This window comes from Electrona antarctica (genome assembly GCF_951216825.1).
Source record: "Electrona antarctica genome assembly, chromosome: 9".
Lineage (NCBI taxonomy): Eukaryota > Metazoa > Chordata > Actinopteri > Myctophiformes > Myctophidae > Electrona > Electrona antarctica.
The window spans coordinates 50,250,097-50,267,263 of NC_136790.1; the positions used below are offsets into that span (position 1 = coordinate 50,250,097).

Below are 17,167 nucleotides of genomic sequence, written 5' to 3' on the forward strand. Positions count from 1 at the left end.
TTTTTGTATTGACTTGTGCTTTTGTTTGAAATGTATACCCATGTATATTGTATAAATCAATCAAATCAGCTTAGGCCTACTTAAGTCGTACTTTTAACTTCTCTACATATTTGAAAACCTTAGTTATTAGTTACTGCATAATAATATATTTTGTCATAATTTATTCTGATGCCGGTATAGGACATTTCTACTTATACTCCTGTTATTTTTTTAATATTGTAGCCTAATTGTAAGGCCCAAATCGCACCAACAATTCACCACATCTCCTTGCAACCAATTAAGGTTGTTGCATGTATTGCATAATCATTATCCCCAATAGCAGTTGGGGACAGGAAGGAGTTGCATTAGTGTTACATGCTTAAAACTGTTTTTGTTGCAAGGAGTTGCAACATTGGTGTGGTGTGGTTTAGGCCTATGTTTCTACATTGTGTTAAGACATATTGATGCTTTTATATGTGAGCACTATAGTAGGCCTATATACTGCTCTCACTGCTACCACAAAGTGTGTGTGTGTGTGTGTGTGTGTGTGTGTGTGTGTGTGTGTGTGTGTGTGTGTGTGTGTGTGTGTGTGTGTGTGTGTGTGTGTGTGTGTGTGTGTGTGTTTGTGTGTGTGTGTGTGTGTGTGTGTGTGTGTGTGTGTGTGTGTGTGTGTGTGTGATAGAGAGAGTTTGAGATAACATACGGTCAATTTAAATCTTTGATTGCAGACTTACCCCCAAGTGTCTGCAACTAATTTTAAACATAGCATATACGTGCTACGTCACGCTACTACTACTGTTCTGTTCTGTTTTTGTTTTTGTTTATTGCTTTGAAATATTGAATTATCTTATGTTATATTGATATTATCTCGACGACAAATGAGGATGACCTCAATGTCTTTTGAGAATAAATAAAGGTTTGAATGAATGAATGAATGAAAATATAATAATAAACATTTACATTTCATTCAATTAATTAATCAATTTACTCTCTCTCTCTCTCTCTCTCTCTCGCTCTCTCTCTCTCTCTCTCTCTCATAGGTGTAGTAAGTTACAATGTTGCCACCTCAGGATCAAAGCAGTTTGTCGGCTCCAAAGAACAGCAGTTTGGATACCAAGTACAACAACTGTCTGACCAAAGGTCTCGCTCGCACACACACACACACACACACACACACACACACACACACACACACACACACACACACACACACACACACACACACACACACACACACAGACTCGGTGGCTAGGCTAGATAGTTTCTTGGGACATTTGTGGTCGTAGTGATTACATCTGTCATTGAAATAATATTATTTCAGTGTATCACCAGTACAGGGAAGCTGAGTTTTTAGTACCATATACCCTGCAGTACGACTCAGTATAGTACGAGTACACTACAGGACGAGTACAGTACAGTGTGGCACAGTACCAGTACAGTACAAGTACAGTACAGTAAAGGTGGTTGCACACCGGCCGCGTTTTTCGGAAAACCGATGGAGAAACGCCGCTAAAAATCCGAATTCGCATCCGATTCGCGCCCGGTGTGTGGAGACCTTTAGAGTACAGTACGAGTACAGTACAGTGTGTGTACAGTACCAGTACAGTACAAGCACAGTACAGTGAGAGTACAGTACGAGTAGGCCTACAGCACAGCACCACTCAATTCAGACGGGTATGCTTATTATTACATTAAAGGCCCACACATGGTTCCTTTCTCAATATATTACCACCTATATTAATATATTGGCTAAAACCTATATGTTATTTTCATATCCGGTATCACATTTATAATGCAGATATTGCCGATACCAATATGATGACCGATTCATTATTGTACATCCCCAACTTTTTTTCCATACATATTGGGTTGTGTATTCAGGATTGTGATTGGCTCCCCGTGGAGTGGTTACCCCGGCAACAGGAAGGGGGACGTCTTCCGCTGTGACATCACATCCCCGGGTTCCGCCTGTGACAAGCTCCGCCTCCCAGGTGCGGTTGTTCACCCGTCCTTTGAATAATACGTTTGGAGTAAATTTGCCACCATTACTAACATCAGTACTACTGGTAGACATGTAACGATAAAATCCATTCAAACTGGTGACTGGTTTAAATCACAAATAAATCGCAATTTGAATTTGATGCAAAACAGCAAAAAGGAGAAAATAATACAGCATTTTCTCTCTTTGTAAGAGAATTGATTAAACAAAAAGGATTTGCTACTGTATTGAAAAGAGAATGAGAGAAGATTACTGGAAGAAAAAATAGAGTACTGGATTTGCGTGAGAGAAATAATAATAATAAAAAGCTTTTTTCGTAATTTGTCTGGAAAATGATTTTGTATTTAAAATCGCATTGTGAACCTAGTATGGTGATTCGAATCGTATCGTAAATTACATGCCTAACTAGCGGTATTATGAATATGTTTCTGTTTTTGTATGTTTCAGAATCCATCGGTTTTCCTGAAGTGAGAAATGTCAACGTTAATATGAGTTTAGGACTGACTTTAACACGAAGCTCTGATGGACATTTTATGGCGAGTTTGATTGATTGGTTGAACAAAGTTTGTTAACGATACATGTAATAAAGTCATGCTAAAAGGTACTCAATTGTAATCAATTCATTAGTGATGACTGCTATTGCTGTCGCCACCACTGCTAACTATAATTTATAAATACAAGCTATAATGTTATTCTTCAGTGAATCTTTCACATTTCCTTTAATTTAATTGACATTTTTAAAACTAATCATCAACAATTACAAAAAAAGATCATGTATAAATCTTAAATTGGTGGTTCTCAAACCTTCTTGCTTGAGACCCCTGAATTCCCTGGGATCCAAATGAGTGAAAATAGCAGATCTTTGAACTCACAACGCGTTTGATATGTGCTATTTTACTTTACTTTGACAGGCAGTTGTGCAGGCAGTTTGTGTTCTGAAATGTGCATTTTGTAACATTTTATTTTGAAACAGGCATGTGCTCCACTGTGGGCTCAGCAGTGTGGAAGTCAGTACTTCCTGCCTGGTGTCTGCGCTAAGGACAACGCACGTCCTGCCATCGTGCCGGACCTTCAAAGTAAGAAAACAAGTTTTTTTTTGATTGATTGAAGAATTTATTAACAGTTTGCAGAATTACAGTACATTTCAAGCACAAACTCAATACAAAGGCTGTTAACTGTGAGTGGACGACCCAATTAAGCATTACACTTGTTTCCAATAGGGTCCACCATGTTCAAATCATCAAAACATTTAGAGACGTACAAATAGACACTTCTATAGACAGAACAGGAATTCATCATCATCATTCATCATTCAGTCCTCCCCACAAACATTTCTGTGTCACTGCTGTTGTATCAGGGAGGGTAATAATAGACGATGGTAATGATTGCCAGTGTGAACGCAGATCGTCACCTCTCCGCTCTCCCTTTGAAGTAAAAAAAATCTCCGATTTATGTTTTGTGTTTTTCTGAAATTCTGTCTGTCTGTCTGTCTGTCTGTCTGTCTGTCTGTCTGTCTGGCTGTCTTTCTGTCTGTCTGTCTGTCTGTCTGTCTGTCTGTCTGTCTGTCTGTCTGTCTGTCTGTCTGTCTGTCTGTCTGGCTGTCTGTCTGTCTGTCTGTCAGCATGTGGAGGTCCCGTAGACATTGTCATCGTGCTAGACGGCTCCAACAGCATAGAGCCCTGGAAACCAGTAACAACCTTCCTGCACAGACTCATAGAAACCATGGACATCGGACCAGCAAACACTCAGGTAGTCACAGTAGGCTACTGCTCTTGTTTTTTAATGTTTATGCCTTGCTTTTCTTTTCTTTTTTTCTCCATTGCTCTGTAAAGCACTTTGAGCTGCATTTCATGTCATGAAAGGTGCTATACAAATAAAGTTTTATTATTATTATTATTACTAGTGGACCAGCAAACACTCAGGTAGTCACAGTAGTTACTAGCTTCCCAACGCAGGGAAGCTGGAAGTACCTTCAGTAAAAACGCCGGGACAACGCTCCACACGTCCCAAACTCTTCTCCCTTCTGGCTCCAAAACTATGGAATGCACTCCCCATCACAATCAGAACTGCAGCCTCACTCCCAATTTTCCGCCGTAGTCTGAAAACCCACCTCTTCAGACTCCACCATGGCCCGTAGCACTAGCCCCTTAGATAGCACTTTATGTAGACTTAGATCAGGGGTGGGCAACTTTGACGATGGAGAGGGCCACTATATTTCCACACTCACTCCCTAGGGCCATATATTACTGTCGTCGCAAAAATAGCCGATCTACAAGCTCAAAACGCGTCGCGCTGTGACGCGTTTTGAGCTTGTAGATCGGCTATTTTTGCTATATTCGAAATCAAATTGAAATGTTGAATTATTTTTTACAATTTTTGAATTGGAATCCTGAAAATTAACATTTTTATGTAATTTCAAATGCCTTTTAATTATACTTGTGTTGAGCAATGAGCTACTAATTTAGACTGAAGTAATTAAAGCGGGTCATGCTTGCATGTTGTGGAATTGTAAACAGCTGAAACCAATATTATATCAGTATTCTGACATTAACCTGAGGGCCGCATTAAGTGAAGGTGGGGGCCGCATGTGGCCCCCGGGCCGCCAGTTGCCCAGCCTGACTTAGATAGTATTTTAAATATAGCACTTTATGTAGACTTAGATAGTATTTTAAACAGACTTATAGCATGTTACGTAGACAGCACTAGAATTGCATTTTATGTAGTCATAGCACTTTATAGTACAAATGTATAATATATAATATAGTATAGTATGTATAGTTTACATAGATACTCCACTGTTACGTTCTTAGCTTACGCATGTTTCATGATAACTACTTTTTATATATGTGATGTATGCCATGCTTTTTGTTATTGCTTAATGTAAATCGCTCTGGATTAAGAGCGTCTGCTAAATGCCTAAATTGTAGTGGACCAGCAAACACTCAGGTAGTTACAGTAGTTACTAGTGGACCAGCAAACACTCAGGTAGTTTACGAGTGGACCAACTAGTTAGTTACTAGTGGACCAGCAAATAGTCAGGCCAGTATAACTATAATCCATTATGATTGGTTATATTCACAGGTCAGTATCATCCAATATTATTGGATGATGTTGTTTTTTGTCATTACACATGATGATGTGATTGGTTGATTATTTTTCCTAGGTCTGTATAATCCAATATAACAGCGAGCCCAGCGTGGAGTTTCATCTCAACAGGCATCGGTCCAGAGAGTCGTTGTTGGAGGCCGTGGCAGCCATCACTCAGCTGGACGAGACCAAGGGCAGGGAGACAAACACATTCGGAGCCATCACATATGCAAGGTTTTTTCAAACAATTTTCAAACAATTGAAAATGGGTCTGACATTCAGCATTGTACATGCAGCTATGCCCTCCATGCCCTCAGTGCCCATTTACTTGACTAATTACTTTAAAAAAAGTGAGCGACACCCACAGCCACAAAACTAGAGGTAGCGTAAACAATGATCTGGTGCCGCCCACTTACAAAACAAATATGGGTAAATTCACCTTCCGCAGCAATGCTATTCAGGTGTGGAATGCCCTCCCCCTTCCCTTAAAACAAGCAAATCACTGGCCTCCTTTAAAACAGACCTAAAATTTCACCTGTCAGCAGGTTAGAGGGAGAGGAGGTGACAAATTACTGTTTTAGATTATTGTTCATGACTATATGTGTGTGAGTGCATGGGACCCGAATGGAAACAAGACAGCAAGGTCTTTCTTCGGAAATCCCTTTGGACCAAAAATGCCTAACTGTACATTGTGCTGTTTGCATTTTTGAGTGGTGTAAACCACTCCTACAACTGGCTTTGTTAGTTTGTCTGTCTGTCTGTTCGTACCAAAAAATGAGCATGGTTGCTATGGTCACCCAGTTCACACGGGTGTGATTTCATTACGTCAGACATTACGTCAGACCACAGCTGATCAGTCTATATAAGACCTTACACCACTCAGTTCACACGGGTGTGATTTTTTTCTTATTGTCTAATAAAATATTCAATCAATCAATACCTTCCTTCCTTCCTTCCTTCCTTCCTTCCGAGGCATTGTTGTTATTATTACCAGTATAAGACGCCCTGAGGGCGAGATGGAAGTGTACACGCATCCACCTATAGGTGACGGCAGACTGCTGGGCGAGCGTTGGCGTTGGGGGGGTCAGATCAACATATGGATGGAATTCTGTATACTATGGAGCGTGTCTTGAGTGTACAGGGTTTGATGAGGTCAGATCAACATAATGGAATGTCAGAACAGGAAGGACGGGTGGGGAGGATCAACATGGAATGGTCAGAACAGGTCAGCTCCATATATGGAGATCTAAGAGTTTGAGGTTTGAGGTCAGATGTAGAGTTGCTTGTCGGCTCCATATATGCAGATCTAGGTGATGATCCAGTCTTCTCCATGCATGGTTATCCAGGGTTAGATGAGGTCAGTGTCGTGATCTTCATATATGGAGATGGCCATATGTGGTGGCATGGCGTGTCACAAGGCGTGACGTCACGAGGCGTGACCATATATGGAGGCGTGATGTCACGAGGCGTGACCATATATGGAGGCGTGATGTCACGAGGCGTGACCATATATGGAGGCGTGATGTCACGAGTCGTGACCATATATGGAGGCGTGACTAACACACGGATATAGGCAGGGTTTCATAGTAAACTATTTACCTACTTTATACTCATTCATTCGACAGAGAGGAGGCGTTCCGGCGTGAGCATGGCGGGCGGCCGGGCGCCACCAAGGTGATGGTGGTCGTCACCGATGGCTTTTCACATGACGTGCACTTGCGTGATGAGAACGATGTCATCAAACTGAGCGAGCAGGACGGCATCACTCGCTTCGGCATCGCTGTGAGTACTGCAGATAATATTATTCAACGATTACTACTGTACTACACCTAGTTAGAGGCAGACATTCACTATAAGTACAACTGGCTTTGTTAGTGCAGAAAAAATGAGCATGGTTGCTATGTTCACCCTGTTCACCCGGGTGTGATACAACTGGCTTTGTTAGTCTGTGCAGAAAAAATGAGCATGGTTGCTATGTTCACCCTGTTCACCCGGGTGTGATTTCATTACGTCAGACATGATTTCATTACGTCAGACAGACTATATAAGACCTTACACCACTCAGTTCACACGGGTGTGATTTTTTTGAGTATGTGTGGAGAATTTGTATTTTTGGATACTTACTGTATGGCTTTCACTCCACTCTACATTTCAAAGATAGTTTTTTTTGTATTTTTTTACTCCACTACATTTCTATGAAGGGAAACAAAGTACATTTTGAATTATCCACTTGAGCCATATTCCAAACATAGTGAAAATAGCAGATCTACAAGCTCATAACATGTTGCATGCATCGGCTATTTTCACAATTATCAATATTTGTGAACATATCTGGAAAATCTTTTAATTGTTTTGTTTTGTTTATGTATTTATTTTTATTTATTGTTTTGTTTTGTTTTGTTTATGTTTTTGTTTTTTTTTGTCTAAAATTCAATACATTAATGCATTGCTATTAAAAAAATGTCCATTCCAGGTCCTCGGCTACTATATTCGTAACAGTCTGGATACGTCCGACCTGATCGCAGAGATCAAGTCCATCGCCAGCGTGCCGAGCGAGCTATACGTCTTCAACGTGGCCGACGAGAATGCTCTGGTGGAGATCGCAGCGACCCTGGGAGACAGGATCTCCACACATGCAGAAAACAACATAGAGGGTCTGTGTTAGTCCTCTGGAAAGTAACTTGTACATTTGTGACCAGTGTTTGACAGCACATTCTTTTAATAATTCTTAATAATTATTTTAATAATTAAGTAATTAGACAGGAAATGGGGAGAGAGATGGGGGGAAGACCTTAGAATACCCATTTTGACCTGAGATCAGATTCTAAAAATGTCTTCTACATCCTGACAGTTTTCTGAAAAAGCTATGTTTCTATGTCAGTGGTTCTTCGATTTTTCAAAAATAGCAGACCTACAAGCTCGTAGTGGCGCTGCTATTTTTCAATAGCTAAAGCATAACATAATGCTAACACCAAAAGGGGTTCCCGCCCAAAATGGGTTAATAGAGACGGCACCGGGAGGAAACCCTGAGGCGAAATGGACATAGTGGCCGAATTTGGTATTGCAGCTCGAGCCAGCGCTGGGCCGTTGACTATCATTGCGCACGTTCATGTTATTGGGCCCATGACACGTGAACGCTATGTTTCATACGTGATGATGATAGTAATGCAATGAGAGTCAACGGCCAGCGCGTTCATGTTATTGGGGCGTGAAATCGCCTCATGCGCTTTTGAGCAAGTGGATGGGAGGAGAAATCCGGTGATGTCTCTATATACTCTTAAGGGGAAGGCCGACGGGCTCGGGACTCGAACCCGCGACACGCCGTCAGGCTGGATTACCGGCTCAGCCGCGGCCCAGGCCTTGACAGCACATTTTGATATATTTTAGCCATTGTCTTCTGAATTAGCTAAATGTGGCTTATTATCAGCTAATATTATTGAACTTATACCGTCTGTTTGCAGCCAATCGCGTTAACGTCTCAAAGTTCTGTACTTAGTACTACTCTCTAGGTACCTACTTAGGTACCTAGAGAGTGTTTCCATGTTTCAATACGTTATGCTTACTATACTATACTAGCCTATCAAATCATGTCATGTCATGTCATATTTCATGTTATATCATTGTTATTGAGTGCATACAGTAATATCACTTGTCATGTCAAACGTGCAGGTACTGGAGAGGGCCTGCGGTTCAAGATGGAGATGTCACAAGTTGGATTCAGCGCTCATCAGACCAGAGACAAGGTACGACCGACCGACCGACCGACCGACAGACAGACAGACAGGCAGACAAGCAGACAGACAGACAGACAGACAGACAGACAGACAGACTGACAGACAGACAGACAGACAGACAGAGAAATTAATGTATAATGTGTGCATTTCACTCTTCCCAGGACACATGGTTGTTCGGTGCTGTGGGTGCATATGATTGGAGTGGAACGGTGGTCCATCAAACTGCAAACAAGACCATCATTTTTCCCGAAGGTTCTTTTGCAGAAATACTGCAAGAAAGAGATGATAGCTCATATCTAGGTACTACTAGCCTTCTACTACTATTGCTACTATACTACTACTACTATTACTACTTCTACTACTACTGCTACTATACTACTACTACTATTACTACTACAACTACTATTACTACTTCTACTACTATTGCTACTACTACTACTACTATTACTACTACTATTGCTACTACTACTACTACTACTACTATTACTACTTCTACTACTATTGCTACTACTACTACTACTACTATTACTATTACTACTTCTACTACTATTGCTACCATACTACTACGACTATTACTACTTCTACTACTATTGCTACTACTACTATTACTACTTCTACTACTATTGCTACTACTTCTACTACTATTACTATTACTACTTCTACTACTATTGCTACCATACTACTACTACTACTATTAGTACTTCTACTACTATTGCTACCATACTACTACTACTACTATTAGTACTTCTACTACTATTGCTACTAGTACTACTACCACTTGCCTCTGTTTGACTATGCATGGTGATTTGTTGTACTTCAATGCTTCTGACTAATGTCTGAAGTGTGTGCGTGTGTGTGCGTGCGTGCGTGTGTGTGTGTGTGTGCAGGGTACTCGGTCACTACTCTGTACGACGGTGTGGAGGAGTACTTTGTAGCTGGCGCGCCACGCTCTAACCACAAGGGGCAGGTGGTGGTCTACACTCTGAACAGCAGGGGGCTCCCTGACGTCCTGGGTTCACACCGAGGAGAACAGGTGATGACAATTATGAACAATAGCACAGTGTCCTTCCCAACCTCTTCTGGACCGAAGAAAACTTAAAAATCAGACCCGTCTGAAGTGAGTGGTACTGTACTGTACTGTACTGTACTGTACTGTACTGTACTGTACTGTACTGTACTGTACTGTACTGTACTGTACTGTACTGTACTGTACTGTACTGTACAAGCCCTCCTCCCTGGCCTGTGTGTGTCTGTGTGTTAGGCTGTGCAACAGTGACACTGTGACACCCAGTGACGCTATTTTTGTGCTCGGACACAGCCAGGGACACAGGGACAGACAGACAGACAGACACAGCCAGGGACACAGGGACAGACAGACAGACACAGCCAGGGACACAGGGACGGACAGACCCAGGGACACAGCCACACACATATAGGAGAGTCTATATGAAATATCAAAAACAGCATGCTGGGACTGGTATACAATCAGTACAAATCATACAATTTTAAGTTAATAGCAATTTAGTATATAATTAGTAATTGAAATGTTCTTCAATAAACGTTTATTTTTTTTTCTCTCCCAGAATTCTATAAGTTGCGATTCCGGTTCCTTAAAACCAAACCACACCAGTTGCAACTCCTTGCAAATAGTCACAAGTAGTTGCAACTCCTTGCAACAAGGTCAACCACACCATTGCAACTCCTTGCAACTGACATTGAGGATAATGATTGCAAGTATAGTTGCAAATAGTTGCATGTTGCAAGGAGTTGCGTGGTGAATCATTGGTGCAGTTTGGGCTTTCGCAATTCCCTTTTTAACGATTCCAAAAGGAGTCCACAATCTCCACCTCCTCCCCCTGGATGGTGATGGGTGCTGGGGTCCTCCTCTTGCTCCGCCTGGCGTCAAACACCAGCTCCTTGGTTTTTCTGAAGGAGCTGGTGTTTGACGCCAGCTGCTGTTTGTTTTGAGTTGTAGTGGTCCTTGAAATAAAACACTTTTAGAAACACCGGTATAGAGGGTATGCGCATGCATAAAGTATATGGGAAATCGAGTGGCAAATCGAGTGGCAAAGTGAGTTTAATGTCATTGAACGTCTTTTAATGCAATCAGAAATGACTTTTCTGTTTGGATGTATGGGCTGTCAAGGCCAGAAAGTAGTTTTGTGCCACTCAGTAGGCGTTCCCGCATAACTTCCGGGTATGATGATGATGTCACGCGCATACCCTCTATTGTCTACATACCAGCTCTGACAGTGTGTGATAAAACCAGTTCCAGAAACAGTTCCAAATGGATGGAACCGATTCGGGTTCCTCGATGGTGGATCCGGATCCCAACCCTATAGTTGGGAATACATTTTTAGTGTGTTTTAGGAAATGAAAGCTCATAAATTCAAGCTCATGAAATCGTCGTGAAATTGTCAAATTGCGTCATGAACAGGGGTGAATCGTATCACATCGTATTGGCAGCTATAGGGCTCCAATGTGTCGTTAATGTATCGTATCAGGATGCGTATCAAATCTCCCTCATATAGAGAGATTCACAAGCCTGCTGTGTGTGTGTGTGTGTGTGTGTGTGTGTGTGTGTGTAGTTGGGGTCATACTACGGCGGTGTCCTGTGTTCTCTGGACGTGGACGGTGACGGGACGTCAGACCTGCTACTGGTCTCTGCACAAAACTTCATGAGTCCCCTGAAGAAACAAACAGGACGAGTCTACCTGCTGTCCGTTAGCAAGGTGATGTTAGCCTCATTAGCACTAATCTACCTGATGTTCTTTAGCAAGGTGATGTTAGCCTCATTAGCACTGTTCTACCTGATGTTCTTTAGCAAGGTGATGTTCGCCTCATTAGCACTAATCTACCTGATGTCCTTTAGCAAGGTGATGTTAGCCTCATTATCTATCTATTCTACCTGCTGTCTTTTACTCCTTTAGCAAGGTGATGTTAGCCTCATTAACACTGTTACCTGCATGCTGTCCTTGCCTCGCCCCACCCCTCCCCGTATTTCTGAAAGAAGGCGCTAATAAGGGCTGATTTCACCCAACAGCACCGTGCGCAGGCTGTCCTTTAGTAATGTGAGCCTCCACCTTAGCACTGTTCTACCATGTCCTTTAGCAAGGTAGGCTAATGCTAGCCTCATTAGCACTAGTCTACCTATATGTCCTTTAGCAAGCCTCATAGCGTTCATATCATAGAAAATGGAACCCATTGGATTCTACAGACCTTAATTCAAATCCACTGTCTTGGAACATCCGGTCCCGTAAAGCAACCGCAAACAAATGCTATTGGCTGGAAGGGCAGCGAGGGACGGTCTTCACTCTAACCGGTAGAAACCCTAGAAGCATACCGCACTGGCTGGGCCTACTTTATCATCAATTTTAAAATGAATGGTACCATAATTTCCCGCATATCCAACTTCCAGAATCAGAATAGGGTCGATGTGGTGTCTGCCAAGGTTTTAGGCTCATTATCCCACCCTCAATGTCTTCACATATATAAAACGCATTATTCAGGCACATTTCAGCCACCTCTTTTGCCCATCAGGACCACTCTATGTGCAACGTCATCAAACAGCGACGCGCACATATGGTAACATCATTCTAGACTCCAGAGGACACAGGTTTATGCATTACACATCATTCATTCATTCATTCATTCATTCATTCATTCATTCATTCATTCACTCACTCATTCATTGTATTTTTTTCGTGGCGCTAGAGCTCGACCGGCCTGTACAAGTCATGATAATTAAAAGAAGACTTTAAACTGTGTGTGAAGTCCAGTGAAATACCCATTGAGATAAATGGCACATGTAAACTCTTCTGCAACCAGCAGAGCATCACGCCCTGATACCTCATTTCCAGCAGCCTGGTTGGTATCCTGAGCGTGAATGATTTTAGGATGCATCTCAAATATCAATGCTAATAGTATCTCCTATCCTCAACCTCCAGGGAGTGCTGACAGACAGGGGGTTCCTCTCTGGCCCTTCCCCAGCAGAGAACTCTGGTTTTGGGCAGGCACTGGCCGGTGCCGGGGACCTGGACCTGGACGGGTACACCGATGTGGTGGTCGGAGCCCCTCTGGAGGAAGACAACAAGGGAGTCATCTACATTTACAACGGATGCAACAGTACTCTGAGGACGCAGTACTCACAGGTGGTTTTGGGGTGCTTTTTACCTAACCTCGCCATCACCAGGCTTTCCACCGCGGAGGAAAGCCTGGTCTGTGTTAATGAATCACTGTGTGATCCGGTCGGGAGTGGATGGTAAGTTGGTAACTTACGTCATGTTGTAGTCATCAGGCAGGAAACCACAACCGGAATAAGAACTACCCAAAATAATTCCCTGTTATCATAATTTTAGGGCCTACCCAATAAAATTTAATTTCCCTGTGGGATAACAAAGGTTTACAGACGCTAAATAGTCTCTGGAAAGTACACTCACATTTAAGCCCATTTTAAAAATCAGCTAAACTACTCTGCATGAAGGATTTTATCGCAGGGAATTATTAGTTCTTATTCCGGTTGTCGTTTCCTGCCTGATGACTACAAATCAGTGACTACAACATGACGTAAGATACCGTCCGCTCCCGACCGGTTCATAAACCCGAAGAGGAAGGCTTCCCAAGCTACTTTTCACCCCTTTTTTCTCCCCAATTTCAAGCTTAGTCAAAATAATGGTTGGCAACTGTACATGGTGTACTTTCAGTGGGAAGATAAATTATTTTGTGGTGTTTTTTTCTGCAGAAAATCAGAGGTTCCACGCTGGACTCCGGGTTGATGTACTTTGGACGCTCACTGGACACGACCTTTGACCTCAACGGTGACCTGATCAATGACATCACTGTAGGGGCTTATGGGAAAGTGGTCAACCTCTGGTAAAACACCACTTCCTGTTTGACTACTTCCTGTTTGACAGGTTCTGTAGCAGATGCAGTGTCTACAGTACTAGTTGTACTAGCTAGCTAGTGGTAGTAGCTACTAGTTGTACTAGCTAGCGGTAGTAGCTACTAGTTGTACTAGCTAGCGGTAGTAGCTACTAGTTGTACTAGCTAGGGGTAGTAGCTACTAGTAACATCATTCTATGTAGTCGTCCTCCATCTGGTAACACAACAACCTTTCTGTTCTCCTGATAGGTCAAGGCCTGTTGCTGTAGTAACGGCCACCATGACCTTCGACCCCCAGAGGCTGAGCTTGAGTGACCGTTCGGTCTCCATGGCGACCGTGTGTTTGACCACCACATTCAGACCATCCACCGCTTCTGGACCTCTGGGTAATTTATTGTAGTCCTCTGGACCTCTGGGTAATGTAGTCCTCTGGACCTCTAGGTAATGTAGTCCTCTGGACCTCTGGGTAATTTATTGTAGTCCTCTGGACTTCTGGCCTAATTTATTGTAGTCATTGCGTTTGTGTATCCAAATTAAATGCCCATATGAGGCGGATGGACGGACAGATGCAGAGGATAAGAAGACAGATAGACAGATACAGTATGGAGACATCCATATATGGGCACAAAAGGGACACAGTCAGACAGACAGTGACAGTACTCTTGACACCAGGTATTGCATAACCCGGGTGGGGCTGCATTCCCAACTTTATTATTTGTTTAGGGTAGGTAGTTACGATGTAATGTTTTGCCTGTGGACTTTGACCATGTAAGACGTCATCGAGGCGCCCCTCACTTCACACGAGTGTTTCTTACTGTGTTGTATGCCTTTATTATTGCTTTGTGAATATACTGTCTATGTTGCTCTTGTCTTTTGCAAAGCACCTTGGTTCAACTGCTGTTGTTTTAAAATGTGCTATACATTAGAAATACATTTGACTTGACTTGACTGGCCTTGCGGAGCACCTCTGGATCCCTCAGTTTGAAGTAGCCAAATTAGCCGGGGAAAGATAAGTTGTGGCATTCTGTGCTGGATCCGTCTGAAGATGCATGTTTTAGGACATGTTTTGGTGCACTGGTTGAGCCTCTTCTTACATTTATGTATGTTTGGCCTTTCTAACCGATAAAAAGCCTAGTTTTCTCCAACGTGGAGACGCTGGTGTGACTTCAGTTGATCTGACTGATTGAAGCTCTTGCCACAGTGTCGACAATGGGAAGGTTTTTCTCCGGTGTGGAGACGCTGGTGTGACTTCAGATGTTCTGTCTTATTGAAGCTCTTGCCACAGTGTCGACAATGGAAAGGTCTTTCTCCGGTAACCTCGCATAGGAAACTGAAGCTCTTGTCACAATGTTGACAGTGGAAAGGTTTTTCTCCAGTGTGAATACGCTGCTGTTTCGTAAGACCTCCTGACTCAATGAAACTCCTGTCACACTGGTCACAGTGGAAGGGTTTTTCTCCAGTGTGAATACGCTGCTATTTCGTAAGACCTCCTGGCTCAATGAAACTCCTGTCACACTGGTCACAGTGGAAGGGTTTTTCTCCAGTGTGGATACGCTGCTGTTTCGTAAGACCTCCTGACTAAAGGTGGCCTTACACTAGCCGATAATCGGGCATTTGAAATCTGACAGCACCACACACTACAGGATAATCGGAGCGGGGGCCGAGCAAATATCAAACATTCTTGATGTTGATCGGGCCGATCCCGATCGCGCGCGGGGGGTGCCCGATTGAGTCGGGCACCCCCCGAGCGTCAAAAATGCCCGATTATCGGCTAGTGTAAGGCCACCTTAAATGAAACTCTTGTCACACTGGTCACAGTGGAAGGGTTTTTCTCCAGTGTGGATACGCTGCTGTTTCGTAAGACCTCCTGACTCAATGAAACTCCTGTCACACTGGTCACAGTGGAAGGGTTTTTCTCCAGTGTGGATACGCTGGTGTTTCCTAAGATGTCTTGACCGACGCAAACACTTGTCACACTTGATACAGAGCAAAGCCTTTTCTCTGGTGTAGATCGGTTGGTGTTCCTTCCCAGTATGCTTCAGGTAGAATCTCTTGCCACGCTGGTGAGCCTTGAGAGAACCCAACAACCCACTGAAAGACAGTTTACGTGTCGTTGGGTGAGTCTTGACTTCCCAAGGCTACGTTATGGTGTTGGCAAGACTATGTTTCACGTTTAACGCCACGTGTCTGTGTTGCAGTGAATATCGTGTGTCCGAGTGAGACACATACACACGGATAGAGAGAGGTGGGGAAACTAAAGGAAGAGCGAGCGTTCCGGGCTCACCACAGTTCTCGGAAAGCCCTGCTGTGATTGGCCAGTAGTCACACAAAGCTGGGTTGAAAACGCGGCGGTGAAGTCAGTGACGTATCACGGCCACAAAGCGGGAGTGGTTTACCAGGCTAGTGAAGGGACAGCCTTCAAGCTCACGGACTTCACGTGAACAGACGTCGCTGCGTTTACATGGACAATTTATATTCAGAATGAATTCATTCCGAACAGAGATTCATACCCAACTGTTTACATGGAACCTGAATAAAAGTATTATTAAGTGTCTATGTAAACAAATCTGTGAGGGGGGACATTGGAACTGGGCCTAACTCTCTGTCTGTCTGTCTGTCTGTCTGTCTGTCTCAGTATTATGGTGTAATATAACGGTGGACAGCAGAGGGACATTGGACGGGGAGGACGGACGGCAGCAGGAGGTGCAGGTTCATCTGGAGAACGGGATGCCCGTCTGCCACACCCACACTGTCTACGCACAAGTGAGTGAGAGAGAGAGAGAGAGAGAGAGAGAGGCTTCTAGGTTTTGTCTTCATGTTTTGTTTAACACTCATTTGTCATCTCCTCTCTTAGAAACATCCAGAGTCTTTCCTTCCTCTGTCCCTCAATGTCACAGTCTCTCAGCCAGGAATCCAGTCCAGTTCAGAATCCAGTCCAGTTCTAGACCACTACAGTACAAAGTCCTGGAACTTTCAAGTAAGCTAGTGCTATACTAGTACAATTTACAATGTATGCATTTATCAAACGTTCTTACCCAGAGTGTCTTAGTAAGCAGTGCCTCAGCCCTCAGTAAACTTTGAACAAAATATGATCAAAATATTAAATAATAATCTGTACATTGAAACTAGAATACCAGTTAAACAAACAATACATTGACTGAGAAAGGAGAGAGGCCGCACAGCTCGTAGTCACGATGCCATCAAATTTTAATTTTTCCAACGTTTCGGCAACAAGTTGCCTTCTTCAGGGAAACAAACAATACATAAAAAAACAGTACTGCTGCTACTACTAATTGCATTAAATGACTTGCAACTAATGGTGCACCCCCCCCCCCCCCCCCCCCCCCCCCCACACACACACCCCACACACACACCCCAGGTTCCGTTTGCAAAGGATTGTGATGGGTCGGATGATGACGTGTGCACGTGTGACTTGTCTATCCGAGTCAAACCTAGGTAAGCACTACAATGGTACTATTTAGAAGAT

The 17,167-nt window shown here is 43.1% G+C and overlaps 1 protein-coding gene across 1 annotated transcript in view; it reads left to right on the top strand.

Annotated features, from left to right (window-relative positions):
• Positions 1-1,034: 1,034 nt before the first annotated feature.
• The window catches only part of LOC306930030 (integrin alpha-2-like), a gene marked incomplete at both ends in the record, with an annotated part of 22,981 nt that continues 6,848 nt past the window's right edge, over positions 1,035-17,167 (top strand). Inside the window, 15 exons of the mRNA XM_079510769.1 lie at positions 1,035-1,096; positions 1,861-1,970; positions 3,600-3,727; positions 5,142-5,299; positions 6,691-6,847; positions 7,539-7,719; positions 8,735-8,808; positions 8,961-8,976; positions 9,687-9,832; positions 11,388-11,531; positions 12,747-12,950; positions 13,541-13,671; positions 13,930-14,066; positions 16,316-16,443; positions 16,535-16,641. Of these exons, the coding sequence (XP_079366895.1) occupies positions 1,035-1,096; positions 1,861-1,970; positions 3,600-3,727; positions 5,142-5,299; positions 6,691-6,847; positions 7,539-7,719; positions 8,735-8,808; positions 8,961-8,976; positions 9,687-9,832; positions 11,388-11,531; positions 12,747-12,950; positions 13,541-13,671; positions 13,930-14,066; positions 16,316-16,443; positions 16,535-16,641 (1,883 nt within the window). The remainder of the gene's footprint in view (positions 1,097-1,860; positions 1,971-3,599; positions 3,728-5,141; positions 5,300-6,690; positions 6,848-7,538; positions 7,720-8,734; positions 8,809-8,960; positions 8,977-9,686; positions 9,833-11,387; positions 11,532-12,746; positions 12,951-13,540; positions 13,672-13,929; positions 14,067-16,315; positions 16,444-16,534; positions 16,642-17,167) is intronic.